Source organism: Scomber japonicus, chromosome 4 (genome assembly GCF_027409825.1).
Source record: "Scomber japonicus isolate fScoJap1 chromosome 4, fScoJap1.pri, whole genome shotgun sequence".
NCBI lineage: Eukaryota > Metazoa > Chordata > Actinopteri > Scombriformes > Scombridae > Scomber > Scomber japonicus.
In genome coordinates, this window is record NC_070581.1 from 9,710,806 (window position 1) to 9,737,823 (window position 27,018).

The 27,018-nt window shown below is 39.3% G+C and overlaps 2 protein-coding genes across 4 annotated transcripts in view; one reads left to right on the top strand and one right to left on the bottom strand.

The window, feature by feature from the left end:
- mtor (mechanistic target of rapamycin kinase) overlaps positions 1-27,018 on the top strand; it is an 84,590-nt gene that overhangs the window by 19,122 nt on the left and 38,450 nt on the right. For all 3 annotated transcript variants that reach the window (XM_053317033.1, XM_053317034.1, XM_053317035.1), the window contains exons 21-28: positions 941-1,108; positions 4,274-4,386; positions 4,709-4,871; positions 5,349-5,441; positions 5,853-5,999; positions 6,501-6,643; positions 7,108-7,270; positions 8,779-8,924. In XM_053317033.1, coding sequence (XP_053173008.1) covers positions 941-1,108; positions 4,274-4,386; positions 4,709-4,871; positions 5,349-5,441; positions 5,853-5,999; positions 6,501-6,643; positions 7,108-7,270; positions 8,779-8,924 — 1,136 coding nt within the window. The remainder of the gene's footprint in view (positions 1-940; positions 1,109-4,273; positions 4,387-4,708; positions 4,872-5,348; positions 5,442-5,852; positions 6,000-6,500; positions 6,644-7,107; positions 7,271-8,778; positions 8,925-27,018) is intronic.
- angptl7 (angiopoietin-like 7) lies at positions 12,436-15,855 on the bottom strand. Its single transcript, XM_053317037.1, has 5 exons — positions 15,327-15,855; positions 14,027-14,127; positions 13,715-13,909; positions 13,273-13,468; positions 12,436-13,165 (listed from the first exon to the last, which is right to left on the bottom strand). The coding sequence occupies exons 1-5, from the start codon at positions 15,685-15,687 to the stop codon at positions 12,996-12,998; spliced, it is 1,023 nt and encodes a 340-aa protein (XP_053173012.1). The 5' UTR covers positions 15,688-15,855; the 3' UTR covers positions 12,436-12,995.

The window sequence follows — 27,018 nt, forward strand, 5'->3', positions numbered from 1 at the left end:
GAAGTTGGGGGCTGCTCAGGACCTCTGGTCACTGACAAAACACCTCTGCCAGATCTCACAGCTGAAGCCCATTGACTGATTGGCGTATTGCGTGACTGCAAGTCCTCCACCTAAACTCCACACGCCATTATCTCTGACGTACACAATGGCCATGCCTAGATTTTCCAAAGCAGTGTCATGAGCCACACAGACACAATGTCAGTCCCAGTTGACAGGAAATTGTCTCCATTTTGTCACCATTTCATATCATGATGCTTGGTCTCTGCAACTGACACGTGAAAGCTTTGTACTTCAGTGGGGGGAAGTCTGTCCAAACGTCTCTCACACTCTGATTATTAATGGAAACACATTTTGACCCAATTCCTCAGACCCATACAGACCCTCAGCACTATACCAGAGTAAGGTGGATGAAGTAGTTTCTTGGATGTACCCACTGAATACTGTAAAAATTTATATTCAGGAGTTGGACTGGCATTAATGTAGGCCACTGTTAAGTTACATTCAACTTACTACGACAGTCACATCTGTCCATTAGATTAAGTATGATTCATTTTCTGCATTCTTTTAGATCATAGGATACGTTTTGGAAGGATTTTGGTCACAAATTAAGAGCTAATGCTAGAAGGCGCTCTCTATAGACTGACTAATGTTATTGAACAGTTGTTGTTCAGTGAAATGGTAAATTAATTATCATCACATAATGTTAGAGCTGAAAAATTGAATCCTAGCATCATGTAATCATGAGAGTGAATAATCAAAGTATGAAATTCAGTAGTGTACAATTGGCTGAAAGTATCACAAACTCTTTTAGAGCTGTATGGTAAAAGAATGTGATCACAAACTTGATCAGGACTCCTCAGTCAAGGTTATCAGTATCAGAAGAAATACTCTGTAAGATGTTATTCAAATTCACGCCAACATATTATTTTCTGTGCCGTAGGAGTACTGGACACCAAACAACCCCATGCAAAACACCATCATCCTTCTGATCGAGCAGATTGTTGTGGCACTGGGTGGAGAGTTCAAGCTCTACCTTCCTCAGCTCATCCCACACATGTTGCGCGTCTTCATGCACGACAACAGCACCGGGCGCAGTGTTACCATCAAGGTGAGTGGAAGTCGGTGCAGTTCAGATGACAAAAACACCAAACTTGGTATGAGATTGTAGACCTATACCAGGCTGAAGTATTTTTCTTATTATTTTCCATTAACTTCAAGGAACAATCTGTTATGAAAGTGTGCAAACCCCCATGATTCAAAACACTCTTCAGCAGAAGCCTTTTACACAAACACAATACCAGATACAGAACCCCAAGCAAATAAACAAATGAAAAGTCTTGCTTGGAAACAAGTTGATGCTGCCATGAATGCTTACCCAGCAGTTGTGTGCACTCCTTAACAATGGGCTTCCTGCATATTGCATAATGGGCCAAGTCCTTGAACAATGCAACATTTTCCAATTATTACAAAATGCTGACTTTTATTTCTTTTTCTTTTCTCTGTCTTCTTTAACTAATATAAATTTAAGTCTTTTTCAAAAACCTTATTTCCAACCCTTTCTTCTCTCTTTCTGACTGAATAGGATATCAGTTATACAGTCCTTTTTATAATGCTCTGCACCTATAGTAGCTTAAGCATCTATATAAAAAATAAGGAAAGGGGCTGTCACTGTGTTGCCATGCTCATTTCTTTACAGTTTGTGAATTGGGTCCCTTACATCTATCCTTGCTTCATTTGGTGGGTCATATTTATTATATGTAGCTTTCAAATTTTACTATAAGAGCTGTATGCAGTATGAAATTGATAAACTGCACACTTCGCTTGGAAAAAGAGACTGTGTACCCTTGTGTGTACATCAGTACTTCAGATGGCATCAGGCTTTTGGCCCTGAGGATGAGATTTGAGAGCCATTTGTTTAGAACAGTTAAGTAACATTTTTAAATATTTACAAAATCAACTCTGCAAAGTTTTCATGAGGAAAGAAATCTGTCCAAAATGTTAGGCCTTAAGTATGGTGAGTAACACTAAATTTAAAATGAACTTTTTTGTTTGTTTACAAAAAAACTCAACAGGGTATCTAAAACACCAATTTAATAAATTCATATTTGACAATTCAGCAGGACAAACCTTGTGTAAGCAAAGACGTATAGGATGATTTAAGGATAACTGACATATTTTAAATACTCTTTGTTATCTACAGATGTTACTTGTCAAGTCCTTAATAAAATATGAATAACTAAACATGAAATATGTGCTACAAGTCTTCACACAAATGTAATTTAGAGGAGAGTGAAGTTATGAGACTTATAATTAATAACAGCAGTGAAACCTTAATTTGCGAGTAGCAGTATAACATGACTCAAAATAACACGTTATGTAACTAAACTTTTTTTGAGGCCAGAGTTGGCCATTTAGCTCATTTTGACATTTGACAGCTGCACTGATTAATGGGTTAAAAGCGCCAGGTTGTATGTCATAAATCTTTTGGACAAAGCTCACTAACTAGATTTAAAAGATCATATGTCAGATTTGAGTTGTTGTTTGAGTAGATAACTTAACTTTTCTCTGACAAGAGGAGTGTGTTTAAAAAAATACTGTTGTCACTCCACACTCTTTCAGAAAGCACAGGAGCTCAAGCCCACAGTTGACTTATTGAAGTGCTGTTTTCTGGTTGCGGTTTATGTAAAGATCTATCAAGCCCCGCTCAGATTTAAGCCGTTCATTTGTAATACAGCGGTTCAAAGACAGCATAGATCTGTAGCTAACACACTCTCCTGTTTCAGCAGCTGCTGCCAGTAGTTGTCGGAGTTTTCCCTCAAACCCTAAATCATGGTTTGTGCACAGACCACAAACGCAGAATCGTAAGGAGCATGATCATCAGCAGTACCCTCTCCTCTGGTACTGTTTTTGTCTCACAGTCTGCAGTATTAGATAACCCAGCAACCCACAGTCTGGATACTATATAACTGAGGTCTGGGTCTGCAGCCTAATCCAGACCCAGGCTTGAAGGTGGGGGTCACGAAATGGGGTAACTGGGAATCGGGTTACCCACAAGTCCACAGGAGTAGAAAAGAAAAACACACTTCCATCATTTCAAGTAGCTGTTAACTCCAGCTACCACCAGCCCCCAGCACATGCACGCACACTTGCACCTCCACCTCGGCTTCCTGCTGTCTCGCCGTGCGCAATTTAGACACGGGGTTGGAGGTGTGGTGTGTGCGAGGGGGGTTTGTTGGCTGCGACACACGTCATCCTTTTAAGACCACCATCGATACACCCACACTACTCGCATATGCTCCACACGACATGATGCAAACCATTACACCGAACTACAGAAATCTAACTCAAGCAACAGCCACACATTAAATTTTTAAATTGTTATTTTAGATGTGGTGAAGACAGCTGGCTGACTGGAATTGGCAGTGAAAACAGCCAGTAAATCCTGGAAGCCCTGATAAGTTTATGAATTTAGAACTTTATATTCAGATCGTTTCAGCATGACAGCTTCCAAGTGCCTGGGCGACATTCAGGTTTAGTGTCACCCCATTAGAACTGGAAACTAGGAGATATATGACCACCTTAGTTGATGGAAATGTTTGATTTACGATCTCATTAACCTTTGCATTGAAAACATAATCACATCAATACAAGCTCCTGTTAGTGTGTTTGTTATGTGCAGATTGCCTGGTGAATCTCAGTACTTTGATTATATAAATCAGGATACATGCTAATGGGGAGTATGTCTATGTGTATATATGTAATGGTGCGTGTAATGTCAGAAATAATTCATGCTGTATTCTGATTGGTTGGTTGTGGCAGCAGTTACCGTAATGGGACCACCAGTGTTTTGACTTGAAACCGCAATATGTTTTTCTTGTGACTGCCAAATTCTGTCTTTGAAAACCCCACATTAAACAACATTAATGTAAAACTATATTCAATATGCTAGAGCTGTGTTGTCTGTTCCTCACAGTATGTTTTCAGTGGATCTCAGAATGATGTTGTTTTGTAGTTCTGATGTACTTTTTATTGTATTTTATGCTCTGTGTGCTGTGAAATAACATCCAAATAAGATAGGCAGTCATTTATTCACTCACTCAAAGTAAGGCAGAAATTTCCTGGAAGGTCGGCATGTGTGCCAGCAGCTTGCTGAAATACAACATCATCTGGCTTCTTTTTTTTTGAGGATTCCCAATGAAAACCCTTTAGCAGTAAGCAGCTCATTAAAATGTTGTGGTATGTGGTACTGAGCAGTATGCGCTCTCCTTTGCAGCTGCTGAATGCCATCCAGCTGTTTGGTGCCAACCTAGACGACTACCTCCACTTGTTGCTGCCTCCCATTGTCAAACTGTTTGATGCCCCTGATGTACCCCTGCAGGCCCGCAAGTCAGTACTATACATGGCTGTCCTTCTCTATATACACTTGCACCAGAGAAATGGAAACATGAAACTTCACCAGGCCTAGAATACCAGAAAGATGAGCTGGTATCACAGCACTGCTAAAAATTTTAACCGCATAAAATTTGTATGTTCAGTCTCTTTGATATAGAAGAATCTGACTTATTCTTTTCACATGTCCTCTTGGCTGTTATAAAAAGTCTTTCAGGGAGTGTGATGTGCACTGTTCATTACAGTGTACACACTGTGCTTGTACTAATGTTCAAAGAAGCTGATTGTTTTCTGTTTGTTTTTCTTCTGTGTGGCTCAGGGTTGCCTTGGAGACACTGGACCGTTTGACAGAATCCCTGGACTTCACTGACTACGCTTCACGTATTATCCACCCGATTGTTAGGACACTTGACAGCACGCCTGAGCTGCGCTCCACCTCTATGGACACTCTGTCCTCGCTAGTGTTCCAGCTGGGCAAGAAGGTAGCTGTAGCTATCCCCAGGGCTCTTTCTAGATGTAGCTATTATTCAGTAGACTGTTTCCAGCCTTCCTGCTGCTGGCTTCACATGTACAGCATTTCGGCAACCCCCAACCCCCTCAGTCTTTATTACTTCCTGCCAGACTGCTGATGTCATTCACTGTTTGGCGGCGGGGGGTGGTGTTTATGAGACTGGATGAGGTCACATTTACCTATCCGTCTCCTTCTGAGCCTTTCCCTCCCTTATCCCTGCAACCCTCGTATCATTTTCAGGCCTAACCACCAACCCATGTGCAGCCACGTCTGGCAACAAATATGAAGGGGAAGCTTTTGATCATAGGCATACAGTGGTTAGATACAGGTGCAGGATAGTCAATTATTTGGCTTGTGGTGAGGGGAGAGAGGTAGCAAGAGTAGACCACATAATTAAGCTCACATACACCCTTTTATTTACTGTACTTCTCTTTCCTCTCATTTGCAGTACCAGATCTTCATCCCCATGGTTAACAAAGTGATGCTGAAGCACAGGATCAACCACCAGCGCTATGACATACTAATATGTCGCATTGTTAAGGTAAGGCCCTCCAATAAATAAAGTTTTTCTCAAAAACTTATTAAAGTATATACAAAGTATATATCCAACATTTCTCTTGAATTAATTGCCCACTGATATAGTGTGTAGATTTTCATTATTTGTTGCCTCTTACTCAGTCAGGCCCAAGCATTAGAACCCATCATCATGGAGTAGCTGCACATAAATTGATAATGCAATAAATTGCACAATCATAAATAAACAGCGCTTTCTTATGTACACCATGAGCAAGTCATTTTTGTGCTCTGTTTATCAACAGTTAATCCCTCTGGGAGAAAATGTTCTTGTACGTTCACAAAAGGTGTTTTGTGGCCGGACTTAACAGTTCGTCTGTGTGTGGGCTCTGTGTGTGTGTGTGTGGCCTCTGTGTGTGTGTGTTTGTAAACATAACAGGGCTACACTTTGGCAGAGGAGGAAGAGGACCCTCTAATCTTCCAGCACCGCCAGCTTCGTGGCAACCAAGGTGATGCTCTGGTCAGTGGGCCAGTGGAAGCAGGGCCTATGAAAAAGCTCCATGTCAGCACAACAGCACTTCAGAAGGTAAGCTGAGATCATTTTAGTTTTAAAACTGGTTTACACTGAATTACACTATAGCGAATGATAACACTTAGCAAATCCAGTGTGTTTTAAGGGGCATAGTTACCGACTGCAAGTATTGTTAATGATCTACAAGAGGCAGTTCTGTGTATGAGCCCATAGTTTACTTGTGGTGGTAATGATGTGGACCAATAGCCAGTGATAAATTGAAGAGAAAACCTGAATAAATAATGAAGGCAGATGCTTCTATACAGAGGACAAGGAGTCACTGAATGTCTTGATTTTGGACTGACACACTCTCCACTACCGTGAGCCAACGAGTGACTATCTTTTTGGAAGAATGGAGTTCCATTCTTTGCAAATATTTGATGACTTAGCAACTGTGTTCATCTCAGCCAGATCATCCCACACACATAAACTGTGACAGTCAGGTCTGGAGAAATTGTGTGTCTCCCACGTAGTTCTCAGTGACCTCTGAAATGAATGATCTCTGTCTGTACACAGGCTTGGGGGGCTGCCAGGAAGGTGTCCAAAGATGACTGGCTGGAGTGGCTGAGGCGTTTGAGTGTCGTCCTGCTGAAGGAGTCCTCCTCCCCGGCCTTGCGATCATGCTGGTCACTGGCCCAAACCTATATCCCGCTCGCCAGGTACACCACTCCTGTCAAATGTACTTCTCTAGCTCACTTCCTCCTGCCTCTATTTTCCTTTATTTTTTTCTTGTCTTAATTCTGTAATGCTCTGTATTCATGATAGATCATTGTAGTTAAAAACATTCATATAACTCCCCATATTAACACAGTTGCATAACACAATTTGAAGCTTTTTCCTTGCCCTTGTACCACTAGTGTTTGAAAAGCTGAGGGGTTTGGACAGCTATCATTGAGCAAAGCAGTAAATATCATCATTATTACATTATATATTGCTGTGAAGCAGCTCAGTCACCAGCAGTGCAAGTCTGGTTGCACTAGCTACTAGTTTGTATATGTAACTGTGTGTAACAGTAAATGTGAAAGTGACTTCCTGAAAAATACTATAAACGCTATGTTATCAAAGCTATAATATGTCATTGCACTTGGTTATACATTGATCTAATGATTCTTGTGGTCCACAGGGATCTGTTCAACGCAGCCTTTCTGTCTTGTTGGTCTGAGCTGAGCGAGGACCAGCAGGATGAGCTCATCCGGAGCATTGAGTTAGCCCTCACCTCGCAGGACATCGCTGAGGTCACACAGACTCTGCTCAACCTGGCAGAGTTCATGGAGCACAGTGACAAGGTTAGCATTCAACTGCAGCAGCTATATTAAAGCACACAATCACTGTTGTACATTTAAATGGGACACGCATCATGTTTTAATATGGTGCTTTGCAGGTTGATATCTCAAGAGTCTTTTACAGGTTTTATTAGCAGATTATTTTAAAGGAGTGACAAGGGAGGCTCTTCCTGCGTCATAGAATTTACTCTCAAGCCGCCCATCATAAATCTACAAGTGTTAGATGTTGCTTATTAATACCAGTGACTCAACTTTAGCTTGTTCATGTTTTGAGATGTTTGGCTGATTTATACAAATGCCCCACCCCCCTTTGGAACAAAAATTACATGCCCATTGAATGTGTATGACACTGAATGCACTGCTTGATGAAAATGGGATGTACTTACACGGGTCTCCAGCTGGCAGAACTGCAGCATTCAAACCTAATCTGTTTCAATGTTGGGAAATACCGATGATGGTTCACTTGGCTCAGCTCATTTTATGTCTTTCATTGTCATCAAGGCATCTTTAAACTAAGTTGTGTGTGAAAGCGTTCAGAGTTTTCAAATTATGCATCTGTCAGTAAAGTCAAATGACAAACCAGATGCAAAACAGAGTTTATGACAGCAAAAAAAACCAAACCCCTGCATATAATAAATGTATATCAACAAAGTCCCTTTATTTTTCCTCTCATGTTATGGAACCAGCAATGCAACAATCCCATACAGCTGGTTTACCTGCCCTGTACTGTGCCATGAGCAACTGTGATGTGGACACGGTACAAGTAGTTTTCCAGGCAATAAAAATGACACTATACCTCTTATGCAATATTAGTTGATCGCTATCCAATGTGACTTGTCAGCACTTCCTACAGCTGCTTCAAAATAATATCCAGCCGCAGGAAGTGTTAACAGCAGACTTCTGTTGCAGCACATCAGAAAAAATCGATTGTTGATAAAAATAAAAACAGGAGTTAAAACTTGAAACCATGGCAACTGCTATGTTATGCGGGTGCTACAAGACTATTAAAAGATTGCCAAAGCAAAGTGTTTGAAGATGGCATTTTTTCTCAAGTCCACTGTTTAACCACATATGTTGAGCTCATTAGTGACAGTACTGTAACGTTTAGTGCAGAGATAGTCATAGTTGGCCCATAATATAGCATGTCGACTGGGTTACTCCTACCTGTGAAGCTGCAGTAGAAACACACAGAGCGCGTCCTATTCCGAGAAAATGGGGGAAAAAAAGAGCATAAGATGTTAACCCAATCACAAAGACGTGTTACTAAAATCACGAAAATACCTCATCAAACTAAAATCCGTCACGGTAATTGAGCTTTAGTGTACATTTAAATGCAATGACTGAGACATTAGAATAACAATAAGTTTTATTGATAGTGCCCTACTAATTGCCAACAGAAAACAATAAAGGTCACAGACAACTCTTTTATTCAAGTTTCATTTTATTTAGGAAAAAACATTTTACCACCAGCGCCCTGTTGGTTGTTTTATGCTATTTGTTTTTCTTTCCAGGGCCCTTTGCCTCTGAGAGATGATAATGGTATTGTGCTGCTTGGCGAGAGGGCTGCCAAGTGTCGTGCCTACGCCAAGGCTCTGCATTACAAAGAGCTGGAGTTTCAGAAGGGTCCTTCTCCTCTCATCCTGGAGTCTCTTATCAGGTAGGACGTCTTAAAACTTGAGAAGCAAACAACTACAGCATATCAATTGTGAGAAGTTTTAGTTTTTCATCAGTAGTTTACACAGTAAGTATTTAAGTATTTGAATGAAAACAGTTCTTTGCATGAACTTGGCAAATAGGAAGTGATTGTGTTTAATGGTCCACCTAATTTATTGTTTGGTTGTTATCTAATAAAATGTCAAATGTAAAAATAGGTTACTTATGTATCAAAATATCCACAACCCCCGCGAAATGGCTCGTTTCACTATCAGAATTTGATCCATTTCATACAATAACACTTGGAAAGTCTAGAAGAGCTGCATGATAAAATGATTTTATCTCCAATCAGGTTAGTCAGCCTGTTTACAGTAATTACCGGTAATGCCGTAACAAAAATTGAACAGAGCAATTGGAAGCACAGCAGAAAACAAGGAGTCTCATACTAAAATTTGAACAAATATACTTATCAAACAGAGTAGAGATAAAGGTATCTCTAATATAAACCTGCTTCCAGTAAAGGCTTGGTACCCTCTGCAGTCACATAAATAAAGGCCCTTGCCACTATTAGAGGAAATACAGTGATTGGTTTATTGAATTAATATGTAGACTGGTCTTAAGAGAAATGTTTATTTATTTAGTTTTGTTTACTTAGTTAATCTATGTGAAGTTAAAAGCATGGATCCAAAATCACAGTCTGAACCAAATTGCAAATACAAAGCTGTATGATAACTTCTTGAAAGTTGGTAGTTGCTGACTTGGTAACTTTGAGATTCCACCATAATTCAGTGTCAGTGGGAGGTAAATAATTGCATGTCTTTATTGTCCTTTTTTGTTCTTCCTGTTGGTGTAAATTCATCATTGTCACAAAAACTAGGTTTGACAAATGCCTCTGTAATTAACAGTTATTGCTTTATGGGCAAAGACAAACATTAAATAACTCTCTCCGAGTCAATTTTTAATCTAATAAATACACAAAGGAATGATATACACATCCTCCTGTCCCATAACCCTTTGATATCTTCTGTCATCTTTTCCATCCACTTTTCTCATCCTTTTTTATTCCTCTGTCTTGGCATGGCGTGGAGAAATCTGTTTTCCAGGCATCTAATTGGATGCTTGCCCCCTTTTCATCTACGAGTGTCTGGACTTGTGTTTCTCAGGGGCCTGTTTTCAATTTCTCAGGACCCTTGATGATGATGAATGATGGGAGCCGGCGCTCTGGTGTTTTCAATAACCCCATCTGGTTCTCACCTCTCCAGGATTTCCCATAAAAGATCTAGGGCCTTGTGTGCAAAAAGCACTACGTGAACCTGGCTCTACTGAGTGTTGGCTGTATTTAAAAAAACTGCGTTCATATCTGATGCACACTTTATGATGATGAGGTGCATCCTCACTGCTGCATCCTCACATGGTGTTTGTAGTTGAGTTTGTGATTATTGCGGGAATTGTTCTATATATTCTCATATGGATCTTCTGTTAAAAATCAGGGTGTTAACTTGGAATAAGTTAAAGAATAGCACATTTTATGAGTTGTAACTAGTATGAATAATGTGTGAGGGTTTTTAAGAAAATCAAAAGAATTAGTTTGTGGTTTCAGGCACCATAGCTTTGCATAAAGCCAGGAAATAGGTCACATTTTCCCCATAATCCCCAACAACAGAGGAACACTATTAATTGAGCTTGAACCTAGGGTGTTATTGGTACACCAAGCAATGTCTTTAAATGGATTTGGATGATAGTTTTTGTTTCTGTTTTATTAATTTTCATTTGGAAATTTTGTTTCCAAGAGAATGTGCATTTGACACTACCTGGTAGAGTTTAATGACGGGGTGAAAGCTGTGTTATAGGTATTATGAAGGTCTGTAAAAGTAGAGTGCTCCTTCATTTACAGAGTAACCATGAATTTGGTGGTTCCATCACCACTGTAACGACTGGAGACGGGTATTGTTGCATCTGGACCATAGACTGTATGATCTGGTCCATGTGTTAATAATAAATGTGTAGCCATAATGTTACCAGGCATCCATGGAAATGCTTGGAAATGGAATTTTAAATTAAATTTAGTATGTTCAGATGTATAGGAGGCTGCAAACTGTTACGCAAAAAGCTTTCGTGCATTATTTTATTTCACCTCTCAACTGTTCAAATGGACTTAATATATAAGTGGACACAATTGCAGAAACACTTGTATAATGTAATACGATCCAGTAGCCCTGTGATGTACTACCTTTGTTGACCTTGGAACATTGTATATTTTGTTATGACAGATGTGGATTTCACCCGTCTGTAAAAGATGACCGATGGAACGCCTCGTACAGTATTTGTTTTTGTAGCTTAAACATATAAATAGGTTTATATAGATGTAAATAGCAGTAAAACAATATAAAGAAATCCAGTTCAACAACATCACAAACTGTGGCCTCTCACACAGTCCTGAGAAAATTTAAACCATATAAATTTCCAGAATTTTTTATTGCAGGGCCATCAGTCATATTGGATTGCATTTCAGTTAGGTTTAATAATTACATCCCAAGGTCAAGATGCCTATGCTTCTCATCTTACGTAAAATCTGCACTCCAGGTAAGAATTAGGTGAAAATGAAATACTTCAGTCACATGGACAGATTTATAAATACATACATCCACACCATAGTTTCTATGATTCGCTAAGTTTAGTCAAGTCACACAATATCTTCATTAAATATTAACTGTAACTTTTGCTAGCTCTTGTCATTTAAGTTTAATTCTCCTTAAAATTTCCATTTGCTGCAGTTGGGTTTCCTAAATAAGGCATGTTAGCAATTAGACCTGTGTAGTACCTTTTATGGAGACAGCAAGGTTTACGTCAGTAGTCACTGACCCCTCATTGTTACACTTAGACCATCCACACTGCTCAAGGTCTGCTTTTGTTGATGGCGCCAACAAGTATGAATACCTTTAGACCTCAGAATAGAAAGACTTGGTCATTTGTCACCTCCCAAAGGTCTTTTTAAAGTACCCTTTATTCCACTGTGGTAATTCCTTCTAAAGGGAAGGGATACATGTCCAGCTTTAATTAGATGTTTGCTATGACTGGACATGTCACCTTGTAAAAGGAAAAGAATCTGACTAAGGCTATTACTGAGCTTGTATAGGCAGTGTTCCTCTGTTTAAGTATTTGAATGCTCTAGGGAATCTTTTGTTGATTCAAAGCATGTCAGAATGCTGTTGTTGTTTTCAAAGTAGTAAAGCCAGAGGCATTTAACTAGATGGCAGAATAGGGTGTGTGTGGTCTTCATTCCTGCATTTGGCTTTGGTGCCCCGGACCTTTGTCCAGGATGTCAGGTGATGACCCAAAGAGTCAGAGGTTAGTGGCTCAAGGCAAATATGTTGCCTTTATTAGACATGAATGGAGACCTTGATTTGTCTTCAGACTCCCATGGAGTTGGTCAAATTTATAATGTGCTATTTACCCAGTAAAGTATTTCAATCGTCTGTTTGAGACAGCTTTTTTCTTTTAAAAAATATGTTTATTTTCTATCACATAAAACAACAAAATTACAGAGCTGTACACATTTTACAACTTGAGACATTTCCATCATCAATGGTTAGGGTTTTACAATAAAATGCAGCATAATTCGTAAGAAATACCATTGGTGGTTGGTCCCATTCCAGCAACTCACAAAGATCCTTCCTACAAGTCCTTAATGGCTTATGTCTGCACCAGATTATACCAGTTAGGACTTACTCATAAATCGCTCGTGTTAACTGAAAAGTACTTCCTAGTGCTTTCAAGTCAAATGAGAGAAGGAATCAAAATCCAGTTACCCATATGGGACAGTGGTGAAAGAGCATCTATCAAAGCTTTTAAAAAATAAAATATTTTACTGATAAATACACAAAATGAACTACAATTTACAATCAAACATGGTAAAAACATTACACATTCATTTGAAACTTAACCACACCATTACAGACAACATTTTCATTCCTTTCCCAGTCAAGGGAAAGCCACAATTTGGGTGGACAGGTATTAGTGAGATCTTTCTGCATTCACGCACATGATCTTGATTCAGGACACACCGCTAAAGCACTTAAGGTTGAAACCCCACAGGCCGGATCTTCATCTCCACTTTCTTGAGGGAGTAGTTGGACCCATGCCAGCCATACCAAGTGATCCCATCTGAGTTCTTCATGTGCTTGCCGTAGCGGTAAAAGACGCCATTCAAGTTTGAGTCAGTGCAGCAGTTGTACCAGTAACCACCTGTAAGGAAGTGAGGAATACAAAGTTAGACATGCTGTTGGTAGAAAACAAATATCTCCCTGTTGCAGCTTATGTAAATGACAATATGGATTGCTCTGATAATTTACCTTTGCGCAGAGAAGCACAGTCATCCACACATTTGTCATTGTCCTTGTTCTTGGTACTGAAGTTGGTGTTGTTGTGGTAGCGCAGAGAGTCTCCAGCGTTCCCACTGTAGTTTGCAAGGAATAGCTTGTAGCTGTTGAGCTCATTACTCACAGTGAAAAAGCCATACTCAGCATAGCGAGTCTCTCCTTCCCAGTCCTGCACAGGAAAACACATATAACATGATATAGTGAGGGACAGTTACAGAGCCTGAGAATATTGGCTTTCTTGGTCTGCCAAATGTCTCTAAAAGTTAGTCTGAATTATTATTCATTTTTTTTACCCTCAGTACCCGTAGGAATAAATTGGCTCTGTATTCATGCCCGTGTTCATGCTTTTGGCTATTAAATGGTTTTTGCAGGGTTTACATATTGCTCTTTAGTCTCTAGTGCTGCCAACACATACCTCCATCTCAATCCTGAGCATACTGGGCTGCCTTGTTAGACGGAAGATGTGGTCATTTCCCAGCCAGAAGTCTCCGCGAATGGATCCAAATCCGTTTTTGTACTGCTTCCAGTCTCGGTTGAATGATGTCAGGCCGACTTTACGCCTTTGGATCACAGTCCAGCCACCTCCGTTTGTGTCCATGTCACAGAACACCTAAAAGCATTTACCAGAGTTCAGTATACTGGAGGGAAAAGAGTGAGGCTCACCATACTTTACCAAAAAGTACACATACTAATAAAACCATGATATATAGACTCAACTACAACTCACAGTCAGCTCAGGGGTTCCCAGGAACTCATCTTTTGGCAGTTTGTACTCGCCAGAGATTCTGTAGTTCTTGGTGTAGAGTGATGCACAGTCATATATGGCGTCTGTAGAAAGAAAACGTCTTCAGTTATTCTAAAAACATATGCAGTTTCATCAGACATTTTGTGGATATCTGAGTGAATGAACAGATGAAAAAATGACCTTTACCCCCACAAAAAGCGCAAAAGATCAAAACAGAGGGGAATGTACACTGCATGATTCAGATTTTTTTTTGTCTTCCTTTTACTCCACTCACAGTAATGTGATGCCATTAACAGGGCTTTAAGACATCCATGCAATGAGCCCAATACTTTAAAAAGATTGACAAAAAGTGATGGAAACCCTCTACTTTTTCTAATCTTTCTGTCTCTTCCTGCTCTGCTCTCCTGTCTCGAATTTGCTCTAGTCATACAGAGGTCTCTGTGTTCCCTTTGCCATTGACATAAATGTGGCCCAGTCACAACACACAGTTAAGGTATTGAAATAATAAACTACGTCATGCCTGGTTAACCTCTCTGCAGCAGCCATTGCTGATTAGTGCTGTGCTAATGTTGAAATGAATGGATATGATCTGGCTTTGATGTAGCTCATTCATTGAAAGCCCTGCAGAAGGGACTCCACAGTTCCAAATTAATACTTTAGACAGCTGTAGGGCAGCTCAGATGAGTGTGTGTGTGCTATAATTTCACACAGCAGTTGTCCGGGATGTATAAGGCTGATTATAGTCCTTCAGGTCTGAAATAAATATAGAGTATAGTGTTTTGTAGACGTAATAGTTGGCTTATTTAAAAAACTACTTTGAAAATGGTGGAACTCAAATTCCTTTGAAATGATGTTTAGGATTCTCTCTGCATGTTTACTAGAGTTCATGAATTGAACCAAACAAAATTTCTAGAAGGCTGTTTTTCATTGGAAACAGAAGTGAGACAAGCTGAGCAGGTTGATAGACAAAAGGTTCATTGTAAGTGCAGTCATATCTTTTTGATTTGTAAAATCTGTGTCTGTTTGTGGAAATTATTCTAACTCCTGGAGCAAGAATACAGGGCAAGAGCAGGTACCTCAAAGTTTTACCATGTGTAAACCTTTTACAAATTTTCCAAGATTTTCTATTTATGTAAACTGCTTTCTTATGAATTAAATTGAGCAAAAATAATCACTGTGCTGAAACTTTTTCCCTGCCATTTTTGAGATGTTATCATCAACCAGCAGCACACAAAACTAGTATATCATTTAATTCTGTTACAGACAAACTGTCGATGCTCACCTGTTGTAGTCTGAGTGGCAGATTGTAGGGTCTGAAGCTGCATGATCTCCACACGGTTGTTAATCTCTGAATACTTGCTCTCTGCCTCCGTGACCCGGGCTTCTTGCTGACGGTTCTGCGAGTCCAGGTCCATTATTTGCCTCACAACGTTCATCAAGTCTGTCTCCTGCTTGCGACTCAGCTCCTCGAGGAGACTGGTCAGATTTGCCACCTGAACTTTGAGAGAGCGCACCTCATCGCAACACTGACCCTTGGGAGGTTTTGGAGGTGCCAGCCTCTTCTTGGGATTCTGGGCCCATGTCCCTGCTAACAGGAGCAGTGTGATCCCCAAAGCCACTACGCTCAAATTTACCTTGGCCATTTTCTCTACAAAAATTCTAAATCTTCACACAGACTCAGGTGTGTTTGATTGCTTTCAGTGCTCAAAAGCAGTCAATCCCTATGAATACCTGGAAATAAGAAACAGACACAAGTTCTGACTGACCAGTTGAGGTTGGAGATCTTCTTTGACCAAGTCACCCAGGCTGTGTCTTATTTCCTCAGTGAAGCCCTGCTCTGCCTGAGCATCTTAAATATTTTGCATGTGGGTCCTCCCCCTCTCTCCCAGTGCGCACCAGTTACCGTAATGACCCTCTCCAACCTTCTGGGTGGAGGACCTTTCCCATCCCTCCTCCCCCTCCCCCCCACCCCACCCGCACCCCTCTACCTCTCCCCTCATCTTACTTTCACTCATTCCATAGAAGTCGCGCCCACGTTTCTCCTTTCTCTTAGTCAGGTGTTGAAGGCTTCTCGGCAGTAATGTTCTTTTTTTTTCTCCTCTGTCTGGAGGAGCAACATGAGCAGAGGAAATAAAACAAAAGCTACTGTCTGAAGTCATTGCATTTCCAGTTACAAGTGACTTACTTGTACCAGTTACTCTGTAAAAATGTGAATACTGTTATTTAAAGTTAATCAGCTCTACAGAAACATTGTTAAAAGATTTAAATACTTGTTTAAGACTTCAGAGCAGTTATGTAATTTCCTTCCCTGTTTTCACTCTTTAATTACCTTGTTAATGACAGATTTTATTATATCCTTAGGGCTGACCATTTCTTCAGTAAATTTTATCTTCTCATGCCAGGAGATGTGTTAAGTCGCTAAGTACTCTTAATTGTAGGTTAAGTGTGGTATTGATGCTATCCCTTTTTGGTATATGTTGAGGCAGGCATGTTTTCCGTAGAGCTTTTCAGCGTCATATTTCAAAAGGGTGTTGATACAAAGAGAAAGGCTCAATGAAACCTTCAGGATAAAATTAATCCTAAAATACAGTTGCATTAACCAGAAAGAATTTGTCACTGAGAAGGTTGGCAAAGTCTGATAATGCTGTCTACATGAGTAAAGGCTTAACATTTTTCCATCACACATGTATTTCATTTTTTATAGTAAGTAAAATGGTATACTGTTACCCACTAGAGGACCACAGAGCAAAATGAAGTGATGTTTTTTCGTTGCAGCTTTTATGAATAGCAGAAGGAAATCAGCTACTTGACATCGGTTTTCATGTTGTTACCACTGCAAAATCTACAATTTAACAAATTATTTATTTGAAACAGTAAGCATTGACAAATGGAAGACACATTGTAATCAGCTAAATATACTAAAATATCATTTTTCTTTATTTGATATGACTACTAGAGCTGAAATGAAGACTAATTAACTTTTTTATTGGACAAAGTTTTACTGAGAGCCAAACGAAGCTGGACTGAAGTTAGATATGCTGAACTTCTGCTTCTGAATCACTGCTGATTCACTGAAAATAATACCTAAATATTTATTAAAATGAATGATTTTGAGTGATAAGAGCATGGCTATATAAAGAGAACTGGCTATGGCACTGGAGGCAGGAACTCGTTCATTTCAATGAAAGTTGCTCAGTTGTGCATGAAGCCAAAAAGGCCACTGTGCACCCGGATGAGAACATAATGCACACGTGGCATGCTCACTAGAGACTTCCTTCTGGTTTAGCCCTCCGTCTAACTTGAACAGGGATAAACTAATTAAATCACAGTCCTCTTCTACACCTTCTAGACTACAAATGTGATTGGAATTCTATCAAATTCTGAGTCACTTTGCAGATATTGTGGCGCTTAAAAATATTTATCTAATGATTTACAGACAACTCTTTCACAATGTAAGTCTATAGGAAAAAGTTTTTTTGGGCAGGTGTGCATCACATGATGTTGTAATTACATGATTTGGCTGCTTTGCTTCAAAGCTCAGTGCTGTTCCTGTATCCAGTTTTCTGTATACATCCATGGATAAAAATGCCAGGAGACAAGAAACATGGGTAGAGAGATGGGTACAACATGCACCAGAGGTCAGAATGTAAATGACAGCATGGCCGGAATCGAACTGTGGATATGGTAGTTATGTGGCATGTGATTCGACCAGCAGGCCACCCCACAAAAGAAAAGAAAATGTTGCTGGATAACATTAAACAAATATTTCAGCAGAAAAACGCCACAGGAAAGAAGTCCGCATTAGACTCATTCATATGAGACAGCTGTCGCAGGTTAGTCTTTGGCTGTCGCTGTAAGCAGACTCCTTTCTGCAGGGCATTGTAGTTCCATACACCACTAATAAACCACAGAGTACCATTGAGTTTTACCTCGCTTCTTTTGTTCTCTCTCTCTCTCTCTTTCTCTCTCTCTCTCTCTCTCTCTCTCTCGCGCTCTCGCTCTCTCTTTTTTTTCTTCTCTCTTCCTCTCACACTTGCCCACATGTACAATCTTTCTTTCTTTCCTTCCTTCCCTCTCACTCTCTTTTCAGGGAGTTGATTACATTTTATTTAAACGTCTGTATCATACCATTCACTTCCCTGAAACACCAGTTCACCCTAGGTCAGCTTGGGTTTGACCTAGGTAACTGTGTCTGTGTGAATTGCAAAGTAGCCTTGGACCAGTGACAGTGGTGTCCTTGCAATGTTTGTGATGGTTTTAAATACAACCTGCTGCTGAATTGGCATGGCTTAATGACAGTGTTTGCAGAATACTGCTCCTTGACTGTCTTCTCTTTTAAAACATATAACATGCCAATCACTGACGGAATGTAAAAAAGAATGCCTTTATAATATCAGACATCAGAGAGGTTCTTGAATTTCCACTCTGTGGAATTTCAGTCTCATCCCAACTTCCCTGAGGAACAACCAGCCCTGCCAAGTTAGAGAAGATGCTTTGGAGAGTTGGCCAAAGGAGGGGTCTAGGTGTAGGTGAGGGTCAGACAATGCCTTGGATATTGAGACAACAGATCATGCATGATGTCTGTGATACCCGGCTTTGACTGATCATTGCTGAGAACAATAGATGAAGTGCTATGATGGAATCCAGCAAATATCAAGAGCTCTGCATAGCAGTGCTGACACACAGCAGAACCAGGACATTCCTGTCAATTTTTATCACTTTTCCCGACTCCACATGGACAGGAATGAACTGCCTGGAAAAGGGGGGGGGGGGGGGGGTGACGGTGTTCATGTCAGCAATACACAGTTAAGTACAGTAGATTATTTAAGTAGTAGTATTTAACCACTTACCTTTTAAACCTGTCTCAGCCTGACTCACTGTTTACCATCGACCATCCGTTTTTATTTCTAATACATCTTCCATTGTTAAAGTGCAATATGCTAAATGATGCCTAAAATGTGTCCATATTTATGCCAAGACTTTCTCGTCTATCAGTTTACACTCTCATATACTGCACAGGATATGCATTGACATGTTGTTATTACTACATATTAGTATTAATAGTCAGTTACATGAATTTATATAACCCATGGAAACCCATGGAAAACTGGGAGCTGAGGGGCAGACAGGGTTGAAAGATTATAGCAGATGTGAAACAAAAACTAAACTTGACACTTAACCCTCTTCTACCATCTTATTACATAATCTTGCATTAACAACTCAGCCTTGTTTTTTGAAAACCTCAACCGTTTTGTGTCTCTTCTGCCAAATGTTTGGCAAGCGGCCCACACTTAACCTCACATGTTCAGTCAGGCAAACGAGGAAACATTTTTGAATGTCCTGCTCAGCATCATAGTTGTGTCATGGCAACTGCGGTTCAGAGCACAAATAGAAAGTATGACTTTTCTCAAATTCCAAAATATTACATAACTATAAAATGGTCTGTTAATGTTTTGATGTGTCAGGGTCCAAGCTAAATATTTGGATGTGTGTAGCTCCTCATTTTCCTGGGCATTTAACTGAAAACCGTTGCTGGCTACTTTTTTTTACAACTGGTCACCACTTTGCAATTTCCTTTATGCTCATTGCATTGGGTCGTATTGTTGAATGTTGACATGTGCTTTTAGTTTTCTGTATTTGTTTGCTTTCTAAAACCCATGTGGAAGTAATAAGCCATCTTATCCTCTTTATATAACATAATTGAGAGATATTAGACAGTCTTCATTTTGAGTTTGGTGCAAGGTTTTACTTTTCTGGCAAACCTTGAACTCTGGTTAGGTCCTAAACATGACCATCCTCTCCATTTGTCACAATTTATCCAAAATAAACTTTTTCTTATTGTGTTGGTCAGCCCTAATATTAATGTACCTCAGTCACAGTAGCTTAAAATGGCCAACACATATGATGATTGTGACATTCAAGGTAGGTTCAGTTACCACATAATGTTTTCCTAAATATTCAGTTATTTTAAAGTATTAATATTACATCTCTGAGTGACACTATTTCAAGTTTAATTCAGTTAAGATATGTATCTTTGCTATGATGTGTCAGCAGATGTTTCTTGGTTTTTAGAATTGTAAGTCACTCAGCTTTCAAAAATAATCAGTGTTTGCCTTAATAATAATAATAATAATAATTTTACCTTTGGCAGATGTTTAATAATGCGATAATTGATGGTGCTTAGTTCCTGTTGACCTCCCCATAAATCTTAACCTTAAGTTATTGATGTACGTCAGTCTCTTTTGGAAAAACACAGATAATTTGCCTTCCTGGATTTCCTCATTGCCTTAACTGCTCTGTGAGTCACATCTCACTCTCCAGCAGTGCATACCAGTGGCATCACTTTCCTCTGGCCCTGGACTTTGTCATTCAGTCCTAGTACAGGAAGGTCCAGCTGGATGCTGGTTTATACTTTTAGCATCACACTGTTTTTCCCTTAGAAACAGCTTTTTTAAATACCGTCTACCTTCTAACTATGTCTCACCGGGCTCTTAATGAAGAATGCACAACTCCCCTCAACATTAATTGTAATCACTAAACTTTAACCAAAGCCCTCTTCTTTATATGACTTCCTTGGGAAGCCCACATCTTTCATTGAGCAGATTTTTTCCTTTGCCCTTTAAGACAAGTTGGACAGCCTGCTGTGCTAATTGCAACAGTCATCTATCTTTGATAAATGCGAGCTGACAAAACAAAGATTTTAGTTAGAATATTCTCACAGACATCTTTTGTGTCTCTAAATATACTGGAAGAATTTTTTGTAATCAGACAGTGACCACAGGGGCCAAGCTGTCAGCGGAGGACTCATGGGTTCAATTACAGGGAAGGCAGGAGGTGAAAGCAGGAGCCAGTGGATTCCAGTGCTCCTTTTTAAAAACTTGGAATTACATAATCTGTATTAACAGAAACCTCTTCCACCTGTCCACTCAGTCTGCACACAAGATCCTCTGTTTCAACTATACACATTTTACCATCCGTTTTATTCATTTGAAGGAATAGTATTTTTTTAAGGTGCTTCCACTTAATTTTCCTTCATTAATATTTCTTTTGTTTAGATTAATGAAATATGTCAGAGGTAAGATTTCTTTTTCCTTTTTAATTGTTTTTTTTTATTTTAAATCTTGGATTATCATAGTAGCAATATGGTTTTGACTAGTCTTTGAAAAGTTTGAAAGGCAGATCATCTAAATGAGATATGAAAATAAATAAATACTATGTTGATGCTTTAGGACAATGGTTTTGATTTTAAACACAAGATCTTACATTACTATTTATTATTTACTGCGCCTAAGGAAAGCAGCTGACGTACCATGGATGTGAATTTCAAAATAATACAGTGAATAATCATCTGCAGCTCAGTTAAACCTGATCACGTGTAGGGGCTAAATAAGCTGTTCCATATTTTCCGTAATGAGGGAGACAGTATGCACCGGGGTATCCTCCAGCTCTGAGAGTGGCAGACTTTTTGCCCTGGCAGACCATCAAGAGGTCTGGTGGCTTAAGCTGGTGATGGCTACCAGGTGGTGTCTGTTGTCATGTAGCCGATGCGGCCCAGGCATCAGGCGTCTGCTCGCCACCCTACAAACCAGTAGCTGGGACAAACAGTACTGGAGGGAGAGAGGATGGATTAGCCCCTATCCCCTTTAGAGTAGTTTCCCCTTCTTTGTGTAAGCACAGTTGGCCATGTGGCACTGCTTCAGAGGGACGTTTCGTGACATTGAGATATAAAGAAGATTGTGTCACAGGACAGAAAACAAAAAACACTTGTGCCAACATTTAGGGTTTCCATTCCGTTGAAGGCGTTTAGCTTTGCGGGTATGATAATGATCTCATGCTTTCACGTTGGTCTTACTGTTTATTTAAGTAAGTGAAAATGCAAAAACGTCCACTTTGTGTTTACCATATAGCTGTAGAGTTGTTAGAATGGATTCCTCAATTAGTTTGGATTAAATGTGTAACCAAACAAGTTGAAAGGCTATAAATAATGATACTTTCGCCTTTTTGACTGATAGCTCATTCTGTTACTTTGTGGTTCAAACCAAATCCTTTTGTAAATGAATTAACTATACTCACTGTTTGTTTCCATTGTTTAGAAGAAAAATCAATTATAGCATGAGTCATTGTCAGTTGAACAAAGCAAAATAAATGTATCAGAGAATTGGCATCTTTCATTGGAAATATTAAACAGATAATCTTACTGAAAATGTAGTCAATATGTTGCCCGCGGAAACTCAAGTCCCTCCAAAAACATTGGATATGGATCTCTTTGTTCACATAGCAACAGCAGCATTCCAATGAGGTAAGGTTTTTTTTGTTTTTTTGTTTTTTGGGACTGCCGGAGATGCTTTGTTCTATTGGCCTCTTGACCTGAAGGTGAGGAACACAGCAGACACATTCTCCTGTGGTATCCCAATGTGGTCATAGCGTGTTTTAAATGTGGGTGGAATGGTTTCTCCAGCTGATGTCTCAGTGGCCCCCTAACATGCCTAACTTACTTTAGGGAAAAGAAAAACAGAAAAATGTCATGTAAAGTTATACAATGGAAGAGCAGCCTGTTTTTCTATGTAAACCATTTCAACAAAAAGGCATTATTTGCAAAACCTCTCTTAAAAATGCAAGTTGGTAATATTTCACTATACCTGTTTACATTACCATATCCCAGAGCACTAAGCTATACAGTTAGGTTTTCCGTGAGAGAGCTGGTTTTGGTCATTTCGAAAAAGTGCTTTAATGTCAAATGATGTTAAGTGTTTCCTGATGCTTGTTCATGTGCTTGGTGAAACAGCCATCTTTTTGTTTTGATGGTTTGTTTTGATGAGAAATGAGGGACAATAGACTAGTCAGATGGTGTCAGAGACGAGTTCAGAACCACTTTAGCCACACCCATCCCAGGGCAATCTGGTCGGAAACTGTGGTAACCACTTCCTATGACTCCATGCTTATCTCATACAGTGAAGTATTGCTGTCTCTAAAGATGCATAACCGCCAAGGTCTGTGTTTGATAATGACAACATGTAAGTCATTAGTTCCATAGATGATGTGCTTGTGCCAAACTTGAAGATTGATGTTCATGTCTTATGAGTTCAGGATATAGTTCCTCATTTTATATAGTGTCAACTGACACTGTTCAGACACAGTGTGGTTTGTCAGGATATTATCTAAATGAAAGAGAATGTTTGTTATACCACAGCATTTATCGTTTCTTCACTTCAAACTGTTTGCGATAATTAACGTATCCTATGCCTTTTTAAAGTAATCGCTTTTCATAACTAGATTCTTAAGAGCAAGAGGTAATATGTCAGTATCAAACAGTGGTGGTGTTGAGATGACTAACTTGTACACAGTGTGCTTAAGATGGATGGTTCCTGTTGGATAAATCAGGTGAGTTGGCAATGTAACAATTTGCTTCATTCTTCAATATGCTTCTGGTGAGTTATAGATGACAATTACAGTGCAGCTGCACATTTTTAATTTACTCAATGGCTGGGCCCAGAATATATTTCTGATATGAGTGAAGAATGTAAAACCATTACAGTTAGAGTACATTTTCTGTGTAAAACTACACCGGAACAGCACATCGATTTGCTGAAAGGGGTTATACAAATAAACCTGCCATGCCTTGCCCTGCCTTCATTCATCCTCTGATTCATGTGTCAACAGTCAGAAGTACAGTATCATTTTCTTTCAAAGCTCAGTCATGGTCAGGTTAAAAAATCTCCAGCTGAAAAAATAGGAATGTTTTGGACCCATTAACGTCAGTCATTCTGTAATTGCCCCTGACTGATGTCTGAATGGGATTGTTGGTGTAACTTTTCTGGAGAGAGAAGCAAAACAAAGTTGTTCTGGCTCTCCATGCTACATTGCTCACTATGATACAATTTAAAACTTTGGATAATGCTATATTGTCTTTTTTTTTTTTTTTAAAGAAGGTTTTAGAAAAAAGAAAAATGCTTATATTTATTTTTGAGTTTTTGGAATACCATCTATCTGTCAATGCTTTCAAGAGCTTCTATTCAATATAAGGTCCAACCAGTTGTTAATGTTCAGTCTATAGAAAAAGGCTGGTGTTGCTTTAAATCCATATTTCATAAGGTGTTGTTTTTGAATTGCACAGAGGTTTGCATTCTTGATTTCTTAGACAATGTTGAATGTCTCCACCTTAGTAAAAACAGCAGCTGTTGACCAGTTGTGCTGTGTACAGGGTTAAAGTGTTTTTTTCCTTTTCATAGCTGCTTTTGTGTTCATACTGTTCCACCTGTTAGCCAGGATTAAATGACTCTTGTTTATAAAGCAGTTTCTCCAGCCGTGCTCTATGCAGGGACACTTACTGCTTGACATATTTTCTAGTAAATATGAGGTCATCTATTGATGGACTGTTTATTTCTTTTTAATTTTTCCATATGCCCTTCTCATGCCCTGTTGCCTAGACGAGTGTTTGTTTCAGATACAATGGCCGGTTTAAGTAGTGTATTGACTGTTGTCAAGAAAGTCTTAAAGTCTTAACCCCATCCGTTTCTCATCTGTAGTCTGCAAGGACAAGGCCTGCGCAATGGAAAGAGCTCAAACCAGGTGCTAGATAGTTCAGTTCAATCTGCCTGAGAGTCTTGTTGATTGTATTTTGGCTTTCCCACGAATGAACAGTTCCTCAGGCACAAAGGCCAGAGATGTGTCCGATAGCCAGTGTCACTTTTCCATGCTGCATGTAATAGAGCGAAACGTAAGGTTCAGAGGTGTGAAAGATCTGCCACTGTCATGGACCAACTGAGCAGTTGCTGTTTTGGCTGGTATCAATCACGTGTAAGGATCCAGACTAATTTATGGTCTCTGTTTTCATTCAGCAAACCCTCAGCTAAACTGTCAACCAAAATAATTGTACTGTATATCAGCAGCATTTTCCCTTTGACAAAGTGAGAGCTAGCTCACTGGTGGATCAGCTACAGCTCCAAGCTTCCTTTGTTCCCATTTCAGTCTTAATGTCATTTACATACATGATTTCCTCATTAATGGTCTACATAAGGTTAAAGTGAATTTTCTTGACTCTTTGTTTGTACTTTGACAATGGAATATCACTGTGGTTGCACTAAACTGAGAGATCTGCAGGAATCATAACGAGCGGTTTGAGGGATGAATCATTGTACCTCAATTGTAGGTCTGTTAATAACCTCTGCCAATATTATATAAGATGTTCTTAAGAAATAGCCAAACTGACAAACATATTTTCAACATCAAAAGTGAGAAAAAGAATAAATTAAATGGACCTTGACTCAGCCCTTCCTAGAACAGTGTTTAGATAACTATTCCCATTTTGAAGTTATTATGTTCAACATTAAGAATGGAGTCAGCACTTGGCAAGCAAAAGGCCCAAAAAATCAGCAAGGACCAAGTGGATATCTTCCTAATTAGATTAGATTAGGTCCAGTAGTGAGGCATGATTTTTCCTCTGTCTGAGCTCTATATACATCTTAGCCGCTGTGGGGGGAAATATCTCCAATTTCCTCAGGGATCAGCTCTCTCTTCTCAATGAAGAGCCAAGCCACTTTAGAATAGCTAAGAAGGGGATTGAGAATTATTTTATTGGACCGGAGGGGATTTTTCTTTCTATCCTGCAGTTTTGTTCTCATTTATGATCAAGAGCGTAACATTTGAAAAGAAAATATATAGCTGTAGTCCCTCTTGGTTCTTTCAGACCCAAGCTAATCATGTCTGAATGTATTATATTAATCAAAATTTAATATATTCTGGCTTAGAGTTTGTAGTATGATAAATCATTTGTGTTGCACTCTTGAGACATTTTAGTGGAAAGCGATTTGTTTCTCTGTGTGTCGAAAATTTAACAGCATGACACTGCCATGGCCCAAAATGAAGGATTCAGTCAACTTTTTTGGATTAAGCCAAATACAAGATATGAGTTTGTTTAAGATGATTAATTATTTTTAATTTTAGACTTACTGTATATACTGAGATTTTTCTCCACTAGTCAGATATATTTGAATAGCAAAGGTGGAGCAGAGTTCTGTTTTTGCAATAGGAGGGGCAATAAAAATTCCCAGTCATAAAGTAAGCTGAAAGGCAAAACTATTTATTCTGAATTTGGGAATCAACTGCAGGATACGGCCAATGTACATTTATGATCTGAATTTGTCCTGTAAAATATGTTATTTATTTCCAGCTCAGGTATTTTTGTTTAGTTTACATTATAATGTCTACAGACTGGCCTTACACAGTTATAAATGGTACCAAGGATCCTCCCTTCTGAACTTGTGTAGAAAAGAGTCACGTGTAAATGTCATTCAGTGTTTAGAATTCAGCCTCAGAGAAATCTGATTCAGGATACTGGGCTTTTTTTTTTTTAATTCATAGCAAGATATAATTAATCCTGATGGTTTTACTGTTGACATAACTTAAGCTCAAGCTGTTTTCAGTGACTTCCACATTCTTCACAAAAGCAAATCAAAGAAAAGTTGAGTTAGGAAGTGATGTTTGTGGTCCTGAGCAAGAAAGAGGTTTGACAGTGGTCTGAAGAAGCTTTGTGCTTGCTAATAGTTTGATGGAGTCTTTACTTGAGGAGAATGCTACGTGAGCCTATGTGAGTCATCTGGATGTGTTTAGACTGCATGTGCTTGGAACTGGCAGCCAGATGGCTTCAGCTGAGGGACAATGAAATCTCCAGGGTACACAGAGAGAAGGCTCCTATTCTGATTTGTCTCCCTAGATGAAACCACATCTGGGCAGCTTTAGCATACCTCGGCAGCTTGTGTGCGGTGGGACATGGAGGCATCACAGTTCATTTGTTCACTTGATGCATGATAGTTGATTATTTGACAACAAGTAGTAATTTGTAGGTCCAATTTTAATGACCAAGTATACACAATGTACCAATGTGATATTGGCAGTGTTAGTCATAATACTGGATGGCAGGAAGTCTGTGGGATAGTCATTTAATTGGTTGCTGAAACGGCGCATGGCACTGTGTC